Here is a 24,701-nt window from a genome sequence, read left to right as displayed (position 1 = left end):
AAACATAATTTTTCCCTAGAAAACTGATGGTTAAGTCTTAGATGCTATTCTGAAAATAGTGCTAAGATTTGTAATAACTATTCATTCATTTAAAGATCAGTGCGATAAAATATATACACACAAGAAGGTATAAGGTAACTAGTTGCCAACTTAGTCCTTATTGAATAAGTTTTAGTTTTTATACCAAGAGAACCTTCTAAAACTCATACCTTCCCTTCAAATTATATTTGTATGTCTTCTATGTTATATTCATTTATCTTGTTGAGGAATAGTTTTCTCTTGGTGTTATAAAAAATAATGGCAGATTCAGAGTAAAGAAGTCCTGATGCCTCAGACAAGATAACAACTAGAGGATTCTTTCGTATTTGCATAGGATATAGTAGCTGTTTTATGTATATTTAAAGCCAAAAGTGAACTCAGGAACTTCTCAGCCAGTATCATTTAGTGTTTTTAAGTACAATGAGGTAGAAATTATTAACTTGTTTGACTGTTTTTATCCTTGCAAAATACTCATTTCTGATTATTATGAAAACTAATGTAAAAACAACAAATAATGCAGTTTTATAATATAAATAGCTGCTTTAATCATTAGGGGTTTCCTTTTCTTTCATTAACAGTTTTCATACCTGTCTATGTATGAGCAGTTGGTGGGTATTATACGTTCGGCCCTTTCATTTTGGTTTTAAACCTGTCATACATGGGTTTTTAATGCTAGTAAAACCTGGACATAGGAGAAAGAATTTAGATTGGTGGGAGGAGGTGTGGTGGCTTGTATAATGAATTTGAATACCCTCTCTCTGAACAAGCCAGCTAGCAGTTTCTCTCAGGCCCAGGAAGACCAATGTGAGACTCTTCACATCATAAGTAAAATTCAAGTGGAATTCAATTGGAAAATAACTTTTGGATATTTTTATCATGCACACACACACACACACACACACACACACACACACATTTTTAAACATTTTCCTGTTTGTCTTTGAGAATCTGATGAAAACTGTGGATGCCCCCCCCCCCGCATCCAAACAGTATTTTGTACATAATTTCAGAAAGTTCTTAAGCCCCAGGATAAATCTCCTCAGTGACAAAATATTTACCTGATTAAACCCTTACTTTTTAAACCTAAAGACACAGTTTGAACTGTGTTTAAACAGTTCAAAAGTGGTTTTAGTTTAAAAGGGGTTTAACCATATTAGTTTAAAAGGGGTAAAGGTAATTGTAGCGAATTTGAAAGACACTGAAATAGAAACTAAAATAAAAATCACTTCTGATTTTGCCATCTAGATTAAACTACTCAATGTCTTCATGTATTTTATTGTCTTTTCTGTTAATAAAATTATACTGTGATAAAATTTTTATCATTACTATACTTACAATTTGTGTTCTATTTAAATTTAAAGTTTATCATCAGAGTCTCCTGCTCCTGAATATCCATAAAAACATTTCCTTATGACAGAGTAATGTTCCATTGTGAGTAAACTGTCCCCTATCAACGGAAGGACTTTTTTTATTCTCTGTAGCTTATTCCTACACTACTTCCTACAAGGGAGTAAACCAAGGAAAATTCTTCCTCTTTCCTTATTCCTTTATTTTGCTGGAATGCATTGTCCATTAGCTTTCTAAGAAAAGAGTCCATGATTGTGTGTTAATGATACTCAAAAAAAATAAATAAATAACAAAAAGTCATAAATCAATAAGAGAAAGTAAGTGTTCACAGAGGAAAATTTTCACATAATTTGCCTGTCTTAAATTACTTTGCTCAACCGTCAGAGATTTTTGACAGTTGGCCTACGTGCAAAAACTTTTAGGTGAGAAATTATTTTATGCCAGGATTTTGAAGCCATTTCTCTGTTACTTTCTGATGTTAAAGGTTGTTGTTGAGATGGCATTCTAATTATTGAACCTTGACATCTGAACTGTTTTTCCCCTTATTTCTGTAAGTTTCTAGTATCGATTGTTTGTCCCCAGAATTCTAAAATTCCTTAATGATATATCTAGAATGGTTTACATGACATGCATCCCACCCTCCCTTGGCTGCTACCATGTCCAGTAATGGTCTCACTGCAGAGCCTTCACACTTCCTATTCCGCCTGCATGGAATGTTCTCCCAGATACCCATGTCACACCCTGACTACTGGTTTCTGCCCAGATGTTACTTTAACTATGAGTACTTCCCTGATTAACCTTTATTAAATAACAACCCACAAGTATCCCTTCAGCCCACCTAATCCTACTTAGTCTTTCTTCACTTCTTTTATTTTTTTCATTCTTCTTATTGCTTATTATGTGTCTCCTGACCCCTAAAATATAAGCTCCACGACAGTGTGGACTTTGTCTATTTTGTTGAATGTTGTATCCCTGCCGTCGAGATTGGTGCCCAATTCTCAGTAAATATTTGTGAATGAATTAATGGTGACTTGGCATTCCCTTTCTCATCCATTGTGCTGAACAGGTTAGTGCATTTCATCTGGAATCTTACGTTCTCCAGTTCTGGGAAGTTTTCTTCAATTTTTTCTTCAGATAATACTTTGCCTCCATATTGTCTTCTGTAACTTCTGTTTGGGGATGTTAGACCTGGATTAATCATCCAATTTACTTATCCTTTCTTATTTTTAATTTCTATTCTCAGTTAATTACTTGTACTGTATACTAGGTTAGGTGCTTTGGAGAAGTAAAAATGCAAAGTGAGTTTTTTACCTACGGTTACTTGTGAATTTATAATAATTACTTACATTTATTAACCAATGAATCACCATTATCCATTGTCACAAAAGTAAACCATTTTTGGTAGTTTTTGCCTTCTAATTCTAGGTAGTTTTTCCCTAGCTATGACTGTGACAGTACATCACTAAATAAATTATTTAAAAAAATACAGAGCATTAAATATTGATGGGAATGGGAGACACCAGAATCTGTAAGTATATGACACTTGAATAAAATTAGTGAAAATTCCCCTTTGCTACAAGGAAGCAGAGAGAAGGATTTCTCCTCAGGCTCTGGGCTAGTACTTTTCACATTAACTCCTCCTACACACATCCTTTGGGACAGAAAATGGTGAAGGTACAACAGGAATGAATATTTCTTGAGTATCTGTTATCAGACACTTATGGCAGACACTTTGCATTTATAATTTAGCATAGTCCTTGCACAACCCTGAAGTACAAGTGTCATTCCATCCATATTAGAAATGGGGAGCTGAAGATAAGACATAGTAATTATTTAGCACAGGATCATACACCCAAGGTGAGATCTGAAACACCAACTGATAACTTTGAATTTAATTGAAGTCTTAATAGCACGTTCAGACTTCTAAAATAATTACTACGTGTCTAAGAGTAGATCTGCTATGGACCATATGAAGTTTTTTTTTTTCTACTCCAAAAAACAAAATGTGCTTACACAAGAATATTTACAGAAATTTATCAGAGACTTTAAAACTCCATAAAAGCTATATTAAACTACTCATTCTGTCTAAATTCTGTAAAGTGCTGAATGCTGATTGGTCAAGTTACTGAGTTTTACATATGTAAGTATTAGTTTATATGAGGAAACTACTAAATATTAGTTTGCGTGAGGAAAATGGAAAAGTTAGCTGTCTAACCATGTGGGATACAATGGAAACAGGGAGTTATTGTCTGACAGACTTGTTCAAATCCCATCGTAGTCATTTCAGTGCTCTGAGCTGCTATTGCCTTATCTATAAAAAAAACTATAAAATGTTAATATCACTTAACTCGTAGGATTTTTGCAAAGATTAGAAAAACTAACCATTTTTAAAATATGTCATATATGTCAGGCATCTTGTAGTATATTTAGTAAATGCTAGTTTATATTCTTGTTACTCATATTATTGGTGCTCCCCTTCCTTAAACTAAATGTTGGGATATAGAGTTATAATGTCCATCACTGGATCACATTATGTATTTGGAGGCGGACGCTTCCCACCCATTTCTGCTTTTAAATGGTCTGAACAGAAGCATTTTTAAAAGGAGATGAAAACATTCTACTTCTGGTAGTTAAGGGGGAAAGTGGCCCCTCATAAAGTTATCTTTGAGAAGTCTAAAGACTCATTTGATAATGGACATCTAACATTTGTCCCTCCAGACTCCCTTTTCACCCTTCCTCCATTTCTGTACCCTGGGAGGCTCACCTCTTTAGACCTGTCTTGCCCTCTGACTTCTTGTTGAGTGTGGTCAGTGGGAGGTACCAGCAGGAGAGCTGAGAGTAGGGTGAATAAACGTAAGGCCGAGGTCGGCTGGATCCGTGGCACGTGGGCTTCTCCAGCTTCCAGGCTCACGTGGCGGCTGCCTGCCCCTTAACCCTGTAAGCCTAGGTTTCATAATGGTCTCTTGTTGCTCTTAGAGCCAGAAGGGGACCACGCTGTCCCTTGTGGTTTCCCTAGACCCTCCCCACATCTTCTCGCATAGTTTCTGCTTAAACTCTTCTCCAAGTACCCAGTTTATGCCATCTTTTTTTCTCCAAGCCCCTGACTGATTAATCTGATATATTCAAATAAATATCAGTGATTGCATATGGGCCATCCTCAAAGAGGCATCAGACACACATACATGAGCTGAGATTCATCCAGATAAATTGTAAAATTGCAGTTTTCTATAAATCCTGATTAGAGTTGGAGGCACAATTTGATTTGCCTTTAGGCCAGAAATTCATCGCAGCTAGGATCTAACTGGGCTAACTCCAGATGAGTCCAAATAGCTTCTTTAGACATTTTAGATAATCTGTAGCAATGTCTTTGTGACCCTCGTAAGATTGTAAAGATTATCTTTACAAAATAGAGTGATAAGAGGTAAGCTGACTGAAGTCCTCCAGCGTTCCCAGAAGCGCAATGGAAAGGGGGTGATTAGGTCTGTGCTTGAATTAGAGGAGACCTCAAAGAGGCTGTGGCTCCTTACCCGCGGTCTTTGAAGGACATGGGGCTCTGTCTTCTCTATCCTGCCTGCTTTCTCAGAATGTGACCGTGTGAGTGCTGTTGGATGGCTGTACCATTTAAGCCCCATGTGAATGAATCTCTTAAGACTGTCCCAGTTTCAGTTTAAGTAACAAATCTAAAACATTTTCTCTGCTTGCCAAATTATCAGTAGACTCTTTTTTTCCCTTTTCATATATAGATTACATTTTTCGTCTTCTAACCAAGAATGAGTCGTTCCTAAGCAGTGTGTTATGCTTTTATGGTGCATTTGAGTCCTCCAAGTGCCTGTACCACATTATTTCATTTTGATCTTCACAATGACCTGTGACTGTAACAAGATCTGTACTATAGCAGCTTCTTGGGCCCTGTTTAATAGCCTTTTTAATTCTTGAGTAGAATATGGGACTGACCTCTGAGCACAGGAAACCTGACTTTTCATTTAGTTTTACATATACTACATCTAATTTGATAAATACTATATACAACATTGATTGGTTTCCCTATGCAAGCAATGTTTGAATACAAAATTTGAATAAGGGCTGCTTTCTCTGACAGACTGAGGGGGAAGTATATACAAATTATCTCTGTTCATCATATGATAAAAGCAAAGGGCAGATTAGAATCAGATAGAGACCAATCTCTCTTATGCATTAGTAATTGCATTGCTTTAATCCCATTTTGCAACTGACTTTGGCTTTCAAATGTTTCTGGAACTATTGGGTAGGATACTGGAATAATTAACTGTATCACCTGCTGATTTGTGTACCATGGTGAACATTATTGTAAAATCAGTCATTAATGCTAAATAATGGTCCAACCTCATACTCCCTTCCACACTTACACAATTAATTGGATTGGTTGCTATTTCCACTGGTATAACTAGGTGGATTTTTTTAATTTTTTTTTTTTTTTGAAAATGACTCCCTCCTGAACCTCATCTCTTTGACCTCTTCTTTTTTATTTCTTCTCTCATTGATGCAAGCATTTAATTATGGAGCCAAAAGTAAACTATACCTAAGGTTAAATACTAGAACCAGAAAGTAAGAGCCAAAAAGAGCTCATTTTTAATTCCCACTTGAAGAGCCTGAGGACCAGAAAGAGCCGCTATTCTGTTTAAAACTATAGCTTCAAAAATGTATGCATACGAAGGCATGCGTTATATTTCGTGGTGGGGTGATTCGGCATGAGAAATTATTACAGCAGCTATGAGTTCTCTATCAAAAGAAGTCTATATAGTTTTTTCCCTTTAACTTTAGATGACAGTTACTTTTTAAAAACTTGTTTAAAAAGTGATTCTAGGGGCTCTTGGGTGGCTCATTCCAGTAAGTGTCTGACTTCGGCTCGGGTCATGATGTCATGGTCAATGAGTTCAAGCTCCACATCAGGCTCTCTGCTGTCAGCACAGAGCCCACTTTGGATCCTCTGCCTCCCTCTCTCTCTGCCCTTCCCCTGTTCACACTCGCTCTCTGTGAAAAACAAATAAAAACATTAAAAAAAAAAAGAACGTGATTCTAGATATACACCCTCTATATACATAGAAATACATGTGTATGTGTATATATACACATATATGTATGTGTATAAATTGTGTATATATGTATTGTGCGTATATGCGTATATATCCAAACAAATTATGTACATCCTAAGTTTGTTTATGGTAAAATAAGTCATTAGTGCTAAGCGTAGCCCAATAATAGCCTTTAATCTTTGTGAATACTGGAAATGGTCAACTTTTTTATGATGACCCTGAGATTTAATTTTTCATTTCTAAATAAATGTACCTAGCATTTATTCAGGGCTTATTGTATGCTGCATGACCACACCTCACATAAACCTCAACCCATAGGCATTTATTTTAATTTTATGAAAGAGAAAACAAGACGGTTTGGGAAACTTTTTTAAAGTAATGATTTTTTTAAAGCTTCTTGATTCAACTGTGAAATCAGTGTGTAGAGGGCTCCATGCGGAGATAATATGCTGAGTTAGACCATAAAATGGAGGTACTCATAAATGCTCAGAAACAAGATACACGGTACTGACCGAGGAAACCACACCTTCACGGAGTTTCATAGCAGACCCTTGCTGTCCTCCTGCAGTAATCGGGTTTTGAGGGAACCAGCATCAGAATCTGTAACTCTCAAGTCTAAAGCTGGCACTTTCTCTATTTATTTTCTTTCCTTTTTTTTTTTAAATGTCTATTTATTTTTGAGAGAGAGCGCGCACGCATGTGGGGGAAGGGCAGAGAGAGAGACACACACAGAATCTGAAGCAGGCTCCAGGCTCTGAGCTGTCAGCACAGAGTCTGACACAGGGCTCGAACTCGTGAACTGTGAGATCATGACTTGAGCCTAAATTAGATGCTTAACCAACTGAGCCGCCCAGGCACCTTTCTCCATTTATTTTCTCAACAAAAGGACCAAATTATAAAATTGCTTTTGCCCAAACAAGGGTGATAGTAATAGAGGTAAAATTAGAAATCAGTTTTCCTCATTCTTCGTGATTATTCTTTAGGATTACTTTATTCTTCCCATTTGGTAATTTTTCCAGTCATTAAATTGGTCTGTGTGTGGTCTGTTGTAATTCAGTGCTTTTAATACCCTGATCTAGGGGCGCCTGGGTGGCGCAGTCGGTTAAGCGTCCGACTTCAGCCAGGTCACGATCTCGCAGCCCGTGAGTTCGAGCCCCGCGTCGGGCTCTGGGCTGATGGCTCAGAGCCTGGAGCCTGCTTCCGATTCTGTGTCTCCCTCTCTCTCTGCCCCTCCCCCGTTCGTGTTCTGTCTCTCTCTGTCCCAAAAATAAATAAACGTTGAAAAAAAAAATTAAAAAAAAAAAAAAAAAAACCCTGATCTAAGCATGAGGATTTAGTACAAGGCTTGTGTTTATTCCTAAAATTCTGGGGTAAAATGGAAGCAGGCTATCATGTGAAAAATTAGGCAGAGTTCTGAAGAAATGTAAATGTTAGAGTTTTGCCCTCTGGAGAAATAACTAATGGCCACAACATTCTGAGTGGATGCCTCTTGAGAAAAGTGGGAATTACAGAGGTAGGCACAGAGATGCCATGAAATAAGCAGAGGAAGAAAAAGAGTCATTATTATCTGCAGTCAAGAAAAGTATACATTTTGGGGGGCGCTTGGGTGACTCAGTCGGTTGAGTGTCCAATTTTGGCGCAGGCCATGATCTCGCAGTTCGTGAGTTCGAGCCCCGCGTCAGGCTCTGTGCTGACAGCTCAGAGCCTGGAGCCTGCTTTGGATTCTCTGTCTCCCTCTCTTTCTGCCCCTCCTCTACTCATGCTCTGCCTGCCTCTCTCTCTCTCTCTCTCTCTCTCTCTCTCTCTCTCTCTCAAAAATAAACATTAAAAAAAGTTTATATAAAAAGTATATATTTTGCAAGCCACCAAAATTTTTAGAAATGCAGATGAAATGTACACCCTTAGACCTTTAAAGTATATCATTTTCAGTTATTGACTAACTGACTGATAGCCATGTAGAATGTTGAGCAAATCAAGACCTACCTTCTTTCTACAATTTTAATGTATTTTAGCTTAAGTAGTTACATAGTATTTTAGGTTTAATAATTAAATAGTGAATAGTTAAATTTTAAATAATAGTAACTACAGTTAGCTAATAGAATAATATTTAAACTCTAATCCAGTTTAATATGGTAGATAGGGTGTAATACAGAATAGTATATACTATGTAAGTTATAATCTAGTTCATTACTTTAATTTCAACTTAAAAAAATTTCCAGCATATCCTTTTGCTTCCTTGCAAACCTAAATGTGTTTAGACTTGAAAGTTACTTATGAATAACTTCTACGCAAAATAGTTTAAAACTTTCAAATGGTTGTTGTTCTCCTCACTTCATATTTAAATAGGAGTAACCAAAGAATTAGTTCCTTGTCCAGTTTGCTGTTCTTATACCACAAAAGCAGTGATTGTTTATTGGACATTTTTAAAGCTTTGCAGGTTTATATTGATTGTGGCTTGGTAATTCTTTAAAATATGTATATAAATAAAAACAAATTCTTTGAGTCATGAGATACTGATAATTATAGCTTTATCATATTTTTTAAAACTTGACTTAACTGTGTTTGACTTACTATTCTAAAAGGAAGAGTTAAAATGAAACTCTCAAAGAGTTAGGCACATCTTTTATCAATTTATATACTTGTTTATATTTCAGATGTCTAAGACAGTGGAAGACCAGTCACCAACAAAGAATAAGGAGATCATATGATAGGAAAATACGAAGTCATGTATCTTACATTTATAGTATCCTGAATGTTAACTGTATTTAGTTACAAATCCATTTCCTTTCAAACACTTGCTTAGTGCTCAGTCCTTAAGCTGTGTCTGCATGAAGCAACGGGCTTGGATGTTTTGCTCCAAACCATTTTTATTTTGGCAACCATTTCATTGCCAGCAATGAAAATGTTTTGAAAGGCAAATAAATGTTTTTGTGGGTTAGACTTTCTATGCAACGTAAGGTTTGAGTTAATGATCATACCTTCCTGTATTCTGAATAAGAAATTAGCCTTAGAAAAATGAATGGCTTGATATTAAGCATTTATTATTTAGTACCAGGTTTGCGTACCTGGACATCTCTCATAGGTTTTTCGTGAGGGTTATAGAAGACAAGAGGCATAGGATAGTATATTCAATAAATGTTAACATTAAAAAACGAATATCAGTTTCTGCTTAAACATGGGTGATACATGTGTTTATCTCCAGTTCTTCTGAAACCACATGAAAGGACAGCAAAATAATTAAAGGGGCATAAACCTACAAAGACAAAATGGGAGAATATTAAATAACAGATGAAATGTGTCAAAAAAAATTACGGAAATTTAAAGATGGATAGAAATGCCAAAAGTTTAGAAGAGCTGAGAAACGTGAAACCTTGGAACCTGGAAAAGATCACGATTGAAGGTGCCTCTGAAGGAAAGAGTCTTGGGTGGATGAAAAACAGGAGGATTGGTAGAAAGCAAAGAAAACAATTTTGTCCCAGTCCCTATCCCATATAGGCAGTCAACTATCCTTTTGCCATTTGGCAAAATAGTGTAGATTTACTCTCTAGAGGGGTTGAATAAAACAAACTTTGGTATTGGAGATCCTAGGCCCAAAGACTACCAGCATTCAATCAATAGACATTCTAGAAAGAACCCAGAAAACAGAAGGAAAGAAATTTTCAGAGTGATTTCATAGTGGCAAGTAAATTTGCCAGATATGAAGAACAGAAACATGAATTATAGTATCCCAGGGAATACCATGAAAATCTATGAAGAAAGAACCTCACCAAGGCACAGCACCATGAAATTTCAGAATTTCAGGTTTGAAAAGAACAATACTAAGAGTTTTTCAGGGGTGGTGGAAAAAGTCACATAAAGGCTTAAGAAAAAAAGAAAAAAGCCTCACTTCTCAACAGCAATATTTTAAGCTAGAAGACAGTGGAGCGATGCCTTTACAATTCTAAAGGCAATGATTTTTAATCTGAAATTCCATACGCAGTCAGTTTACTAACTGAATATGAGGGTGGCTTAAATGAATTTTCAGAAACACTGGATCTTTAAAATTTTATTTTCCTTATACCTATTCTCAGGAAACAGTCAGAGGTATCCTTTAGCTATAGCCCCACCACTGGGGGAGGATGATAAGTGTTGTAGTTTGTTTGAGTCCATTCTAGTGTTCTAGTTTTCATTCTGCCTGTTGGAAAAAAATAAAAATCACTATTCTTCAGAGGAACATAACCAAATCCAGAGTCCTTATAAGGTACAATTCACAATATCTCAGATAAAACCGAGATTCCTTAAAATATGAAGGGACAGGAACACATGACCACATCCCAGAGAGTAGACAAAATGAAGACTGACTCCAAAATGACCAGAGGTTGATATTAGCAAATGGGGTTTTTAAAGCAGCTATTATATCTATGCTCAAGAACAAAAGAAATCTACCAAAATAATGAAGTAAGCTAAGAAAGAGCAAGAAATAGGATCAAGAAAATAGGAATCCAAAAGGAATAAAGAGTTGGAGGACACCAGGTGAGGTGTCTCTGAGGGAAAACAAAACAATGAATTTGAAAGAAATCCTTAAATGGTTCAAATCTTTCAAGGAGTTTGTGATGAAACAGTGTTCGGTTCACAACACAATAAGCAAGGAAACAAACCAAGGAAATGATTAACGACAAGAAAAAAATTTTTTTTTAATTTTTTTTTTAACGTTTATTTATTTTTGAGACAGAGAGAGACAGAGCATGAATGGGGAAGGGGCAGAGAGAGAGGGAGACACAGAATCGGAAGCAGGCTCCAGGCTCTGAGCCATGAGCCCAGAGCCCGACGCAGGGCTTGAACTCACAGACCGTGAGATCGTGACCTGAGCTGAAGTCAGACGCTTAACCGACTGAGCCACCCAGGCACCCCAAGAAAAGTATTTTTTTAAATTGTAAAAAGAAATTTGCTCATAGTAGCCAAGCTGTAACAGTGTTTACACAGCCATAAAAGTATAAACACTTGGTATTAATTTTTTTTTAATTATATTTTATAGATAAGATCAAGGCGGGGGAAGGAGATAGCTAAATACGAGGCATCTGAGAACACTCAGTCTTTATCTTCTGTAAGTAAGAGTTGATAGTATTTAAAGCTGAAAATAAAAACAAGCGTTGTAAGTTTGCTTCAGATATGGAGGGGAATAACAGGAGAACAAGCTAGACAAGTTGAAAGTAGTTGCCTTTTGAAGTAGAATTACAGACTGCAAAGAAGTATGATAAGGTATTCCTGCCTGTCATTATAAAACTTAGAGTATTATTTGACATTTAATGTTACATACATTTATGTTAAAATTTTTAAAAACTTGAATTAAATTACATACTTACAACACAGCACAGTGCTTGGTACAAATTGGGTACTCAATAAATGGGAGCTATTGTTCCTAAGATTATTAACTCTCTTAATAGTCATTAAAATCATTATTTACCCATTTCAAATGTAAATATATACATATATATGTATGTATATACATACATATATACATACATATATATATATATATGTATATATTTAAATACACACACACACACATACAGATCTAGGGAAGTTGTGTGATATATCTGATCTTACATAATTACATAGTAGTAGAGCTGGACCTGGAATCCAGATTTCCCAACTTCTAGTTCCTTCAGTCACAACATAGAGTTTCAGAGAGGATTTTTGAGGTTGTAAGTAGAGCTGTCCTTTCATCATTGGACCTAGAATCTGGCCTAGTAAATAGTGATACACCAATGGATAGAAAGACTGACAAATCTTAGGGGGACAACCTAGCTTTTTATAATATAGCTTTTCATAACATAGCTTTCAACAGCTCTTGCCTTTTACTATTTATTTTTTTACTAAGTATTCTCAAAAAGGTAAGATCCAGGGATTTAGTCAAAACCCAAAGGAAAGAGGTACAAGAGAAGTGTGGTTAAAATGGAATACTTTCAGGATGTTAATAATTGTGAAATTAATTTTGTGATACTTTTGAAACTTTTTGGAACTTTAGAGAAATATTTCTGCTGAATTTATATGGGTCCCAGACAAATGTTATTGACTTCATCTAGCCCGATTCATTTATATCATAGACGAGAAAACTGACAATTGTCAAGGGGAAATGGATTGGCAACATTTAACAAACCTTTATAAACTGTCTCTTGGGGATTGGTGGACCTGGACCTAGAGATGTTATTCAAAATGTAGTTGGGAAGTGAGAGTGTTAAGTAACCGGTTGAGGAAAATAAAGAAGAAACTTGTTGACAAGTATAATTAAGATATTATAAACTGAGCATGTAAGTTTCATGCCTAGGTTAGGTAATGAACACTACTGTATGAAGATAATCATAGAACTTTTTTCTTTGAGAAAATTATTTTGAAACCTATATTTTATTTTTTTACTGTTTTTAATGTTTGTTTATTTTTGAGAGAGAGAGACAGAGCGTGAGCAGGGGAGGGGCAGAGAGAGAGGGCAACACAGAATCCAAAGCAGGCTCCAGGCTCTGAGCTGTCGGCACAGAGCCCAACGCGGGGCTCAAACCCATGAACCGCAAGATCCCGACCTGAGCCGAAGTTGGACACTTAACCAACTAAGCCACCCAGGCGCCCCTTAAAGCCTGTATTTAAAAGAAGAAAGTGTTGCATTCCGTAAATAATCTGTTTCTCAAAAAGAATACAAGAATTTCTGATAATTTGAGTATATAGTTCTATATTACGGTTCTCCAGAAAAACAGAACCAACAATGTATGTGTTTGTGTGTGTATTTGTGTGTGTGAGGATAGGTAAGTAGGTAGGTAGGTGGGTGGGTAGATAGACAGATCGATAGGTAAAGGAAAGACTTGGCCCCCATGATTATGTAGACTGAAAAGTCCCAAGTGCTGTGGTTGGCAAGTTGGAGACCCAGGAGAGGTGAGATGCATTTCCAGCCTGAATCCAAAGGCCTGAGAAACGGGATGTTTTAGTCTGAGTCAGAAGGCTCAAAAAGACCAGTGTCTCATTTCAAGGTAGGCAGGTGTTCCATTCCCTTTCTTTGGTCTTTATGTTCTTTTTTTTTTTTTTTTAAGTTTTTGCTTAAATCCCAGTTAGTTAACATACAGTGTAATAATTAATCTCAGGTGTACAAAATGGTGATTGAACAATTCCATATCACCCAGTGCTCATCACAGCAAGTACACTCCTAAATACCCATCACCTACTTCTCCCATCCCTCCACCCACCTCCCCTCTGGTAACCATCAGTTGTTCTCTATAGTTAAGAGTCTGTCTCTTGGTTTGCCTCTCTCTCTTTTTTTTCCCCTTTGCTTATTTGTTTTGTTTCTTAAAGTTCTGCATACAAGTGAAATCATATGGTATTTGTCTTTCTCTGACTTATTTTGCTTAGCATAATACTCTTTAGCACCATCCATGTCATTGCAGTTGGCAAGATTTCCTTCTTTTTGATGGCTGAGTAATATTCCATTGTTTATGTATACCACATGTTCTTTATCCACTCATCAGTTGATGGACACTTGCACTGTTTCCATAATTTGGCTATTGTAGATAATGCTGTTTTAAACATCAGGGTGCATGGATCTCTTTGAAATAGTATTTTTGGATTATTTGGGTCAATACTAGTGCAATTGCTGGGTCATAGAGCGGTTCTTTTTTTAACTTTCTGAGAAACCTCCATACGGGAGGAACCTCCGTTCCAAAGTGGTTGTACCAGTTTGCATTCCCACCAACGGTGTTAAGAGGGTTCCCCTTTCCCCACATTCTGGCCAACACCTCTTGTTTCTTGTGTTGTTGACTTTAACCATTCTAACAGGTGTGAGGTGATCATGTTCTTTTTTTTTTTTTTTAATTTTATCTATTTTGAGAAAGAGAGAGAGAGAGAGAGAACGGGGGAGGGGCAGAGAGACAGGGAGAGAGAGAATCCCAAGCAGGCTCCATGCTGTCAGCTCAGAGCCTCACACGGGGCTCCAACTCATGTACCATGAGATCATGACCTGAGCCAAAATCGTGACTTGAACGTGAAGCTTAACGAGCTGACCCACCCAGGGCCCCAAGGTGATCACTTTCTGTTTAGTTCTTCAGCTGATTGATTGAGGTCCTCCCACATTAAGGAGGGCAGTCTACTTATTTTATCTATTCTCATGTTAATTTCAACCAGAAATATCCTTACAGCCACACCCAGAATAATCTTTGACCGAAGGTCTGATCACCTTGTGGCCCAAACAAGTTGACACATAAAATTAACCATTACGGATGCACAAAAGTGTGAAAATGGAGTTGAAATTACTGGAATTTAAATGTAGAGTAATATTAAAAAAAAAAAAAAACCCACAAGAAATATGATGGGAATGAATGTATAGAGAAATCTGTGAGTCAGGCTGTAAAGACACATTAAAGTTAGATAATAGTGAAGTCTCATAGATCCTAGAACGGGAATTATGGACATCATATTTGAGCAAGATCATTTTAGCACTTAAATCTAGATTGCATCACAACGTGGAGATGTTGCAATTTCCTGGATTAGGACAAGTACTGTGGCAGCAGAGAGCAGATTGGAGAACCTGAGCAGATTAAAACAAAACAAAATCGACAGAGGTTAGTGAAAATGCAGCAGAGGAAGAAAAGTACAGTGAGTCTGAATGTTAGTGTCATCGACTGCAATGAGAAATTGAGAAGAGATTTGTTCGAGGGATCAAAGATGAGGCATTTAAGATGAAATGTAAAGTTTAACAAAGGAAGTGTCAAGCATGATGAGTGTTCATATGCAAAAGGAACTTTGGTCTTGTAAACAGTCCTTTCAAGTATAATATTATTTTTAGTTTACCTTGAAGAACAAATAATATTTATCAGGAAAAAAAAATGCTGTAAATGAGTTGTTCTTAGGCCAAAATAATAATGTCTTGTAGCACAATATTTTATTAAGTTCCAGATAAATCTCTTATGGTTAGTATAACCATACCTTTATCCATATGGTTAAGAAGATTAAGTTGTATACTCATTCTACCAGTGGTTGGTCTTAAACTACTTATCTGCTCTGTTATTTCTTGCATAGTTTATATCACAATTAAATGTATACTACTTTCATGATAATAAAAAAGTGTGAAGTGTACCATTCAAGTGATTCAAATTACTGCCAGAACTATTTAACATGCAACAGTAAATAATGACGTACAACTTCGATATAGTTTCACAGATTAAGAAACTGAGATTTCTTAGAATGTAGAATCAATTTTTGTAACACTGAAGTTATTAGGATTATTTTTTTTTATTTTGGTTTCCTGGCTCAGTGAAGGGCTTTCACATTAAATGTACCAGTTCTGAGCTCAGCATTCTGTGAAACTGGCCTGGCCAGCTGCTGTCCTGTTTTTTAAGCTTTATATTGTTTTTGTTTTTTGTTTTTAAAATGTTTGTTTATTTTTGAGAGAGAGAGACTGAGCACAAGCAGAGGAGGGGCAGAGAGGGAGGGAGACACAGAATCTGAAGCAGGCTCCAGGCTCTGAACTGTCAGCACCGAACCTGACACGGGGCTAGAACCCATGAAGCGTGGGGTCATGACCTGAGCTGAAGCAGGACTCTTAAAACAGACTAAGCCACCCAGGCACCCCTTAGGCTTTATATTGTTAAAGAAGAGTTTCTTTACTCTTTCTGATAGGCATGGACAAAAATTTCTAGAAGGAAGCCAATGGGTAATCCACACTTTAGTGTGATCTCCGTAATTAGCTGATGCGATTGCTCTCCTCACTTGGTAGAGAAGAGGAGGTCAGAGTTTGGGAGAGGTAATTTTGGAGCATGGGGCACATCAGGACAGACAGGCTTAGTGAAGTAACACAACGGTAACTTCTGGTCTCAAGGAATCACTTCATGAAAGTCCATAGCATTCTAGAGAATCCTAGCAGTGCCAGGGCTAGTAAGGTACAAGTTTAGGTGAAGGAAATTGGTGCATCGGATAGACAAAAAATAGAGTTCAGGTTTCCTGCTAATTATGACAACGTACCATGACGTATATTCCTGGAGGTCCCTACAGTAGTTGTGTCCTGGCTTTCAAAGGTGTTTTAAAATGTCTTAACTCAATTACGTCTTTATTTTCCACTGTCTCTTTTTTCCTGGTTAATAAACTGACATTTTGGAGAGGATAATAAATACGGATTATTTATGTATATGTAATGTGGGTAAACAATTAATTGGGGAAACTCTTTAGGGAGTTTAGGGATATATACTTATCCTGATCCTTTCTTAACATCAGTGAAATTCCTTCTGTTCTGTATAGTACTTTGCAGCTGTCAAACCATCCCCATCCTTCATTTAAGAAAATACAAAGTTACTTGTCAATGCTGCCTCCTGGTTCAGTGTATGTTCTCTGTGTCCAGACATTTAAATGGATACTGAGCCCATATTCTTCTCCACATTGATTGTGTGTATTTTATACTATGGTAGAAATGTTTTTATTTGAAAAAAAAAAAAAAAAAACAAAACCATGTACACATATCTCCCTGACACTCTTGCAGTTTTTAGAAAAATATGTTCAGATTTTTCCTGCTGAAAACTTGTAGTTTCCTTCTGGGTAGATACATCATCTTTTTAAAACCTTTCCCCTAAGATTTCTTTTTAAATGGTTCACAGTTAAATTTAAATTTCTATATTTAGGTAGAATTATGTTTATATACCAACCACCGGTATCCAGGAAATTCAGTGGTGAGGCTGACACATAGGGAGTTTATAGTCTATTTTGTAGTCTGTGTATTTAGACAAGGTTTGAAGCTTACTTAGCAAAATCGCTTGAACATTCAAGCAGAATTTCTTTAGTACAAATGCACTATTTGATTCCTTATAATTGTTAAGATAACAGTGTGTCACTTTTGAAAGATTAGTTCTCAGGGATATGTTAGATGTATTCCTTTCAAAGAAGAATGCATTTAGGAACAGCTTTTATATGTAAATATTTTTATAATATTGGATAGAGATGCTGTGGTGCAGTCACTACGGTTTGATCAAACTTGGAAGAAGTTACAGGCACATATTTGTAGTGTTTTCTCCAGTATCTTTATTTTTTTCATCTGGACATATTTTATGTTCCTTCCAACTAATCAAAATACGAAACCGATTTTGCCTGTGCCAGAAAATAGAACTATCATTTTTCACATTCTTTTATTTTCCAGGTCATTTTCAAGTAAGATTGTGTTTCTAGGACTTCTGAATTCCAGAAAACTCTCAACTTTGTAGATATAAGGGCCCAGATGAACATTGCAGGGGGAATCTAACTTTTCATGCAGTATGTTTTGTGTTGTGCATTCCAGATACAGTTAACTTTTTGTGTGCATGTGATTAGTGTGGAAAGAAATTAATGCAGTCCAGTATTATGATTTATAGACTGAATCCTTTGCCCACTGAAGACTTGCCAAAACTAAAACTATTTTTTTTCCTTTGGATATTAGAAACAGCTACTGTTTTTGTTGATCTTTTAAAGTTCTGAATGGGCCTATTTCAAATCATACCAGCATGGGAGCTCAGATTAATAATATACTTATTCAACTAGTGATACTGAGTGAAACCATTGCTCACATGGATATGAGGATAAAATTTCATAAAATTATTTTCAGGTGCATTAATGCATTTCTGGAAGCTGCACATGATTTTTCTTTTGCATGAAAGAAATCAAGGATTTCTGTTTATTGTATCAGTTACAGGTGGGCTTATAAGTTAATTTAATTGTGTTTTTTTTACTTCAAAACATAAGACATTTTGCTTTTAAAAGCAGTAATGTGATTGCCGGATTATTCCCAAAGGTTTTTAACTCTTAGTATATTTATCTCCCTTGAGACGTCATGACCGTAGTATATTTAATTTAGATTATTGAGAAAAAAAAATCCTCAATTTTCTTTGTTGTTAGTTACAGCAAGCTGCTGAAGTTTCTCAGCTTCGGGGAGCCAGGGTAATCTCTGCCGAAGACCTTCTGTTTCTGATGCGCAAAGATAAGGTAATATAAAATAATTTCATTGTATTAACAGGCCATGTTTGGTGCTTAATTCACACATATTGGGAACCGTGTCCTTGTTATATAGCTTTCACATTGGAGTACAACTATTAAACTGATGTTTTAGTCTTCGTAGTTTACACAACAAAATGGTTTACTACAAGAAACTTGGTATTTGTTTTCATGGGTCAGGCACTTATGCTAGCAACGAATTCTCACTTATGCTTACGTATATATTTAGACATTTTCGTTACTACATAATATTCACTGCGTATCATTTGTGTGCTTTGTTCTAATAAGTGGGGTAGAACGAAGTGGCATCTTTTTTCTTTCTAATTTTACACAGGATTACAGGCTTTCCCAGAGTTTGTTTCAAGGTTTATTCGGGGAAGACTAAACCAAGATGAGTATTTCAGTAGCATAAACATAATAGTGGCTAGACTTTTCTTTCATGGTTAAAGATCTACCTTTCTTACTCTCTGAACTCTGGTATTAAATAAAATACTTAGGCTGGTATTTACCAGTCTATAACTATCTTCCATGAGCAGCTAGTTGAAAATATTTTATAAAATTTTACACATTTTTAATAAAAGTGTCATCTGAAAGTTACATGTACAAAAGCTAGCTGAATAGCCACCATGTGTCACGGCAGCTGCTATCCCGAATGAGCCAGCCACGTTTAGGTTCTGATGGTCCATCTGATTGCTCCATTGTTTTTCCGCCGGCCTCTTCGGTACACATACCCATTCCTCTTCCACCATTTTTGATATCCTTATGGGTCTGTTTCTTATCAGAAGACATCCCGTCCGACCTTTTGGATAACCTTGTTACCATCCTTTCCAATATCCAACTACTTTATACCTGTGAAACCTTTTAATTCTGCTTGACTGAAGGTTGACTGAACTTAGATCATGTATTTTCTCTTCCTCATACAGTGAGATCCAGAGATCTAGAAACCGCACCTTGGCCAGTCTACTGTTAAATCTTATAAATTCTTAACTTCATTAACTCTTTGATGGTATGAGGAATATAAAGGAAGAGAAAAGAAATGTCTCCACTATCAAGAAGCTGTAATCCGGTGTAGGAAACATGTGTGATTTGGTTGAAGGAGCAGAATTTTTTTTTTTTTTTTTAATTTTTTTTTTCAACGTTTATTTATTTTTGGGACAGAGAGAGACAGAGCATGAACAGGGGAGGGTCAGAGAGAGAGGGAGACACAGAATCGGAAACAGGCTCCAGGCTCTGAGCCATCAGCCCAGAGCCCGACGCGGGGCTCGAACTCCCGGACCGCGAGATCGTGACCTGGCTGAAGTCGGACGCTTAACCGACTGCGCCACCCAGGCGCCCCGAAGGAGCAGAATTTTGAAGTTGTGTGCTTCGATGAGAGGCTGTGGGATATGCTGAAGGGGAAGTCTCTGCGTGGGGTGGGACTCGCACAGTTGCATGCAGAATGGATCAAACGCAAAGGAACTGGCCAAGATGCTGGTTCAATAATCAAGGCAAAATGTGATGAGCATGATGGCTCCGGAAGTGGGTAGGAAGGAAGAATTCAGAGAGATGGGAAAGAGCACAAATATGCCGGATTTGGCGGCTTCATTATCCTCGGAGGGCCAAGGAGGAATAGACACTGTTGGCAGAAATGAGGGTGTGGAGCCAAGGTCCCTCGGGAAGGCAGCGGGGGAACAGTGCAGTTAGCATTAATACGTGACAGACTATGTCCAACCACCTTTCCCTTTTTCATGGCAGAGGTTAAAGAGGATCGCACAAAAAAACACAGTCCCCCTTGACGCTCTTTCCTGCCTTTTGGGAAAGTCAAAATTTAAAATCATATTGAAACCACAGGAACATACACTAATTGACAACGCTCCTCGACTTCCAGAAGGACTCTTAACCAGAAACCTTTCATCAACTGCAAACATAGCTGTAATATGATAGCTGCCAGAGTTCTCATCTTCCTCTGCAAAATAATAATTGTATTTATATGCTGACATGTTCCAGACCGAATTAAAGTAGTGTACATAGGTGTACTGTAAGACGAAGTTAAATCTAAAGTATTGAGTAGAATCGGAGAAGCAAAGAGAAAGGAAGGGTAGCAGAAGACCCATATATAGGCGCATGGTTTTTCTCTTGGTAATTCTGGTTTATTTTCAAGCTCTATTTATTGACTGCTTACTGTATTGTACCTGGCACCTTCACTCATACTGCCATTTATTCCTCCCAGTGGTCCTGTAAGGTAGGTACTTTACTTAAAATCATAAACAAAGGAACAGGTTCAAAGGTTACGTTCTACTTCTGGCCCTGCTAAGCTCTAGTTGTAAGACTGTTTTTAAGTTCAGTTTCTCTGTATGTAAAAAGGAGATGATTATGTTTGTCTGTGTTTCAGGGTTGTTGCAAATATCAAATAAAATGCGTGTAAAAAGAGCTTGTGTAAAATGTACTGTGGTTCAGCCATAATTAGGAATCTTAAACCCGAAGTTCAGGAGCCCTTAGAATATTAAATTCTAAGGGTAAGCACACAGCAGATTACAAAGTATTATCAGTTACTTTTAAAGGTAGGCAGTATTACGGTCTTTTAATAAACCTAAAGAAAACCATCAAGACGCAACTATCATTCGTCAGCTTCGAGTCTCGTTAAAATATGTTTCTCAGATTATAGAAAGTCGTCCAGAAATATAAAACATAAACCAACTCTTCTAAGTTAAAAAAAAAAAAACAACAAAAACAAAAAGATCTCCAGAGAAGAGAAAGCAATAAAAAGGAACGTTGCTTGGCATTTTAAAGCAACTGTTACAAAATCCTTGTCTAGATGTTTATAAATCACTTCAAAAAATAAAATTTGGTCTTCAATGTGTACAAAATTTCATCAAGTCAGAATAGTTAGCTTAATATGGAGCATGTGATATTTATCACAGACTTCAGGAAGAATTTGAAACTTTTTATAAGACCAAAAAAAAAAAAAAAAAACCAAAACCAAAAACCCCAATGATTGCAATTCTAGAGCATTTAGATACTTGCAAATAAAGAGTACTTTTAAAAACACTTGTGTTTGAGCTGTTTTAGCTTTTATATTTAATATGATGACACCTTTTATTTCACAGTAGTATGCTGAGGACTGCTGTGTTTTCCGCAATGATCCTGTACGCAAGTTTATTAGATTTAGTTATCGTAGTGGTCTGTTACCTGTAAAGTGAATGTATGTATAAGGTTTCTTACTCATTTCGTATTTTTAATAGAAAAAACTGAGAAGACTGCTAAAGTACATGTTTTTCCGAGACTACAAATCCAAGATTGTCAAGGGCATCGATGAGGATGATCTTCTGGAAGGTAACCTAAACAAAAACACTAAACGGAGAACGACATGGCTCGTGTGCCCGTGTGACACATCGATGCAGTGACAGCGTGGACATACCCGTCCCAGTAGGACGGATGTGCTTCCGTGACGTAACGTAGCTGAGAAACTATCCAAATATCTATTCAGTCGGCAGCTAAATCGTATGATTTTCTCTTTCCGTTGCTTCATAGTAATCTGGTAGGTCAGTCCTTTTAATCATGTGGCCTGTTTTATATCACAATGCCATGAAACTGAGAAAATCATGTTGATACAGAACCTAATCGATCGGAGCAAGAATAACTTTTCTGTCGCAGATGTATGGAGACAAAACTGTTATTGTATATATCTGAAATTGACACATGGGTTTTTCTCAGTTTATTATAGAAAGTATCTGATATGTGGTATGATGTAAAGTCACCTCATTTTGGGGTGCTATTTCAGTACTCTTTGAAATCTTACCAACAGCCTAACGCAGAATAGACAGTTGCCCTTATCTGAATTTCCAACTCAGTTCGCCATTTCAGAATATTTAGAAAAAAAAAATTAATGTTTCAGAATCAAACAGTGCTAAGCTGAAAACAGAAATGTGCTGAACAATACTTACCGAGTCAAAATAAATATATGTGTTTTAGAAACAGCTCACATATTTTGCATTGGATATAGTCACTGCGTAGTGAGTATCCATGGCTAATAATTACATTGATAAATCAACAAATTCTCCTGGATTAAGAAATCCAGCAAACTACTCAAAACCAACTGAAGAGTTAACAAATTTTGGAAGTGAATTGTGATATACCTTCAACAAATTAGCAGGTGTACTAACCGTGCAGAAAGAAAGAGAGAGAGGAAGGGAGGAAGAAAGAAAAGAAGGAAAGAAAAATTCATATCAAATGTTTCATCAGTGGTGCCTACTTAATATTACTGTAATTCTCATAGAATTTAATTTCTGAAGACTAGTCATCCAGGTGAATTTAAACGTTTCTTTTTTTAGAGAGCATAAAAAATACAGACTTACACCCAAACAGACCTGAATTCTAATCAGTCCCTCTTGTCTGCTTTCTCTCTCTGTGAACTTGAGGATCCATTTTCTCATAAGTCAAAAATTATACCACTTACCATGGTAGAACTCATGTGCATGTTTAAAACCTAATGTATGAAAATCACCTGATACATTCTTGCCATCGAATCAATGATAGATATTAACAACAACCTTAGAACGCTAAGAAGCTCAGGGTGGTAAGACTAGTATTCAGTTGTACTAACAGCATCATATCAGTTTGATGTCCTCTCCTCACGTATTTCAAATCTTGCCTCCTTACTTTCATCTAAATTTTCTTTTTTTGTGTGTGTCATATAAAGTCTTAAAATAATTGCTGTAACATATAAGATAAAATGCTCAGGTAAAATATATCAAATACTGAGGTGGGACTTTGGCCGTATGAGCAGTGTGGCAGACTCGTTCCCCAATGAAACACATTTAACTGGTGAAAACTTTAAAAAGTAATGACTTCTGAGACACCTGCGTGGCTCAGTGGGTTAAGCAACTGACTCTTGATTTCAGCTCAGGTCATGATCCCAGGGTCATGGGTTCAAGCCCCATATGGAGCCTGCTTAAGATTTTCTCTCTCTCTCCCATCCTCTGCCCTACTCCTCCATTCACACTCTCTCTCTGTATATATACAAAACTAAATTTTAGAAAAAGTAATGGCTTAAAGTCTCCAGAAATTGTCCTAAGGGTATATAGCAAATGGAGAAGCACATATTTAAAAAACAAAAAAACAAGTCTCATTAAGAACAGGAAGAGTCTGGGGTGCCTGGGTGGCTCAGTCGGTTAAGCATCCAACTTCGGCTCAGGTCATGATCTCACTGCTCATGGGTTCGAGCCCCACGTCGGGCTCTGTGCTGACAGCTCGGAGCCTGGAGCCTGCTTCGGATTCTGTGTCTCCCGTGTTCGCACTCTGTCTCTCTCTCAAAAACAAATAAACATTAAAAAAAAAAAATACCAAGAACAGTGAGAGTCTGTTTGATTTGAGCCAGGACCTGCCCCTATAACTCCTCTTCTCTTTTCCTGCCACCTTAGTTCAGTAGAAGCTTCACTCTGGGCAAATGTTCCCAAGAACCCTGGACCCTTGATTCTCCAGCCACAAGTCTAAGGCAACAGTGTCCCCCAGGAGGTTGGCAACTCACATCTCCTCTGGCTCCGTGTCGCAGAAGCTCTGTTCCATGCAGGAATAGCTGAGAGGACTGCAACGTCCACTCCTTCTCTACCCATAGGGAAGCTGTACCCCAGACGTGGCAGGCGGAGAATACCGGGTCCTGAGTGCCCTACCCTAGCTCGCTCAGGCGAAGTAGAGCTCCACGCGAGAAGGGACAAGCTCAGAAGAGAGTGGGCTACTACCATCCCTACCCAGATCTCCACTCACAGAGTTAGGAGTCTTTCTAAGAGAAGCCGATTGTCATTCCCACCCCCAGCTCCAGTACAGCGATACAGAGATTCAGCCCAGAGGGGGAAGCAGGCTTTGTTCACAAAGAGCTCTTCACCTTTCCCTACGGGGACTGATTTTTTTTTAGAACAGAGCCTGTGAAGTTCATACCTAATGGTGGTATAGGAGACAATGGAAATCCTGATGGTGAGCAGTTAAGAGGAGGCTGGAAGCTCTGTGATACTGGTAATAACAAAACAGTGCATCAGCTAAAGGTTTAACAGGAAAAGAAGGGAATATACAGCCAAGAAGAGTCTTCCGCGGTCAGGGCAAAATGTAGAGGCTAGCAATATCTTGACTCTGCAAAGGGGCCCGACATGATTCAAGTCCATCTGTGGAACGTTTTCTGCCCAGGAGTATTTAATTAAAAACAGTAAAGCAATCAGCCAGAAGTTAGTGGAAGCTAATGGCTGTGTGTGATACCCGTAGAGTCAGGTAACTTAATGAAGAGAGCTGGCAAAGTGACGGCCAAAG

At 37.3% G+C, this 24,701-nt stretch overlaps 1 protein-coding gene across 9 annotated transcripts in view; it reads left to right on the top strand.

Annotated features, from left to right (window-relative positions):
• The window catches only part of SUPT3H (SPT3 homolog, SAGA and STAGA complex component), a 544,169-nt gene that overhangs the window by 362,686 nt on the left and 156,782 nt on the right, over positions 1–24,701 (top strand). For all 9 annotated transcript variants that reach the window (XM_045058578.1, XM_045058576.1, XM_045058574.1 and 6 more), the window contains 2 exons: positions 18,330–18,416; positions 21,647–21,737. In XM_045058578.1, coding sequence (XP_044914513.1) covers positions 18,330–18,416; positions 21,647–21,737 — 178 coding nt within the window. The remainder of the gene's footprint in view (positions 1–18,329; positions 18,417–21,646; positions 21,738–24,701) is intronic.

This window comes from Felis catus, chromosome B2 (assembly GCF_018350175.1).
Source record: "Felis catus isolate Fca126 chromosome B2, F.catus_Fca126_mat1.0, whole genome shotgun sequence".
In the NCBI taxonomy this organism is placed as follows: Eukaryota; Metazoa; Chordata; class Mammalia; order Carnivora; family Felidae; genus Felis; species Felis catus.
Note: the sequence above shows the minus strand (reverse complement) of the source record. Positions and strands in the feature narration are given on the sequence as shown.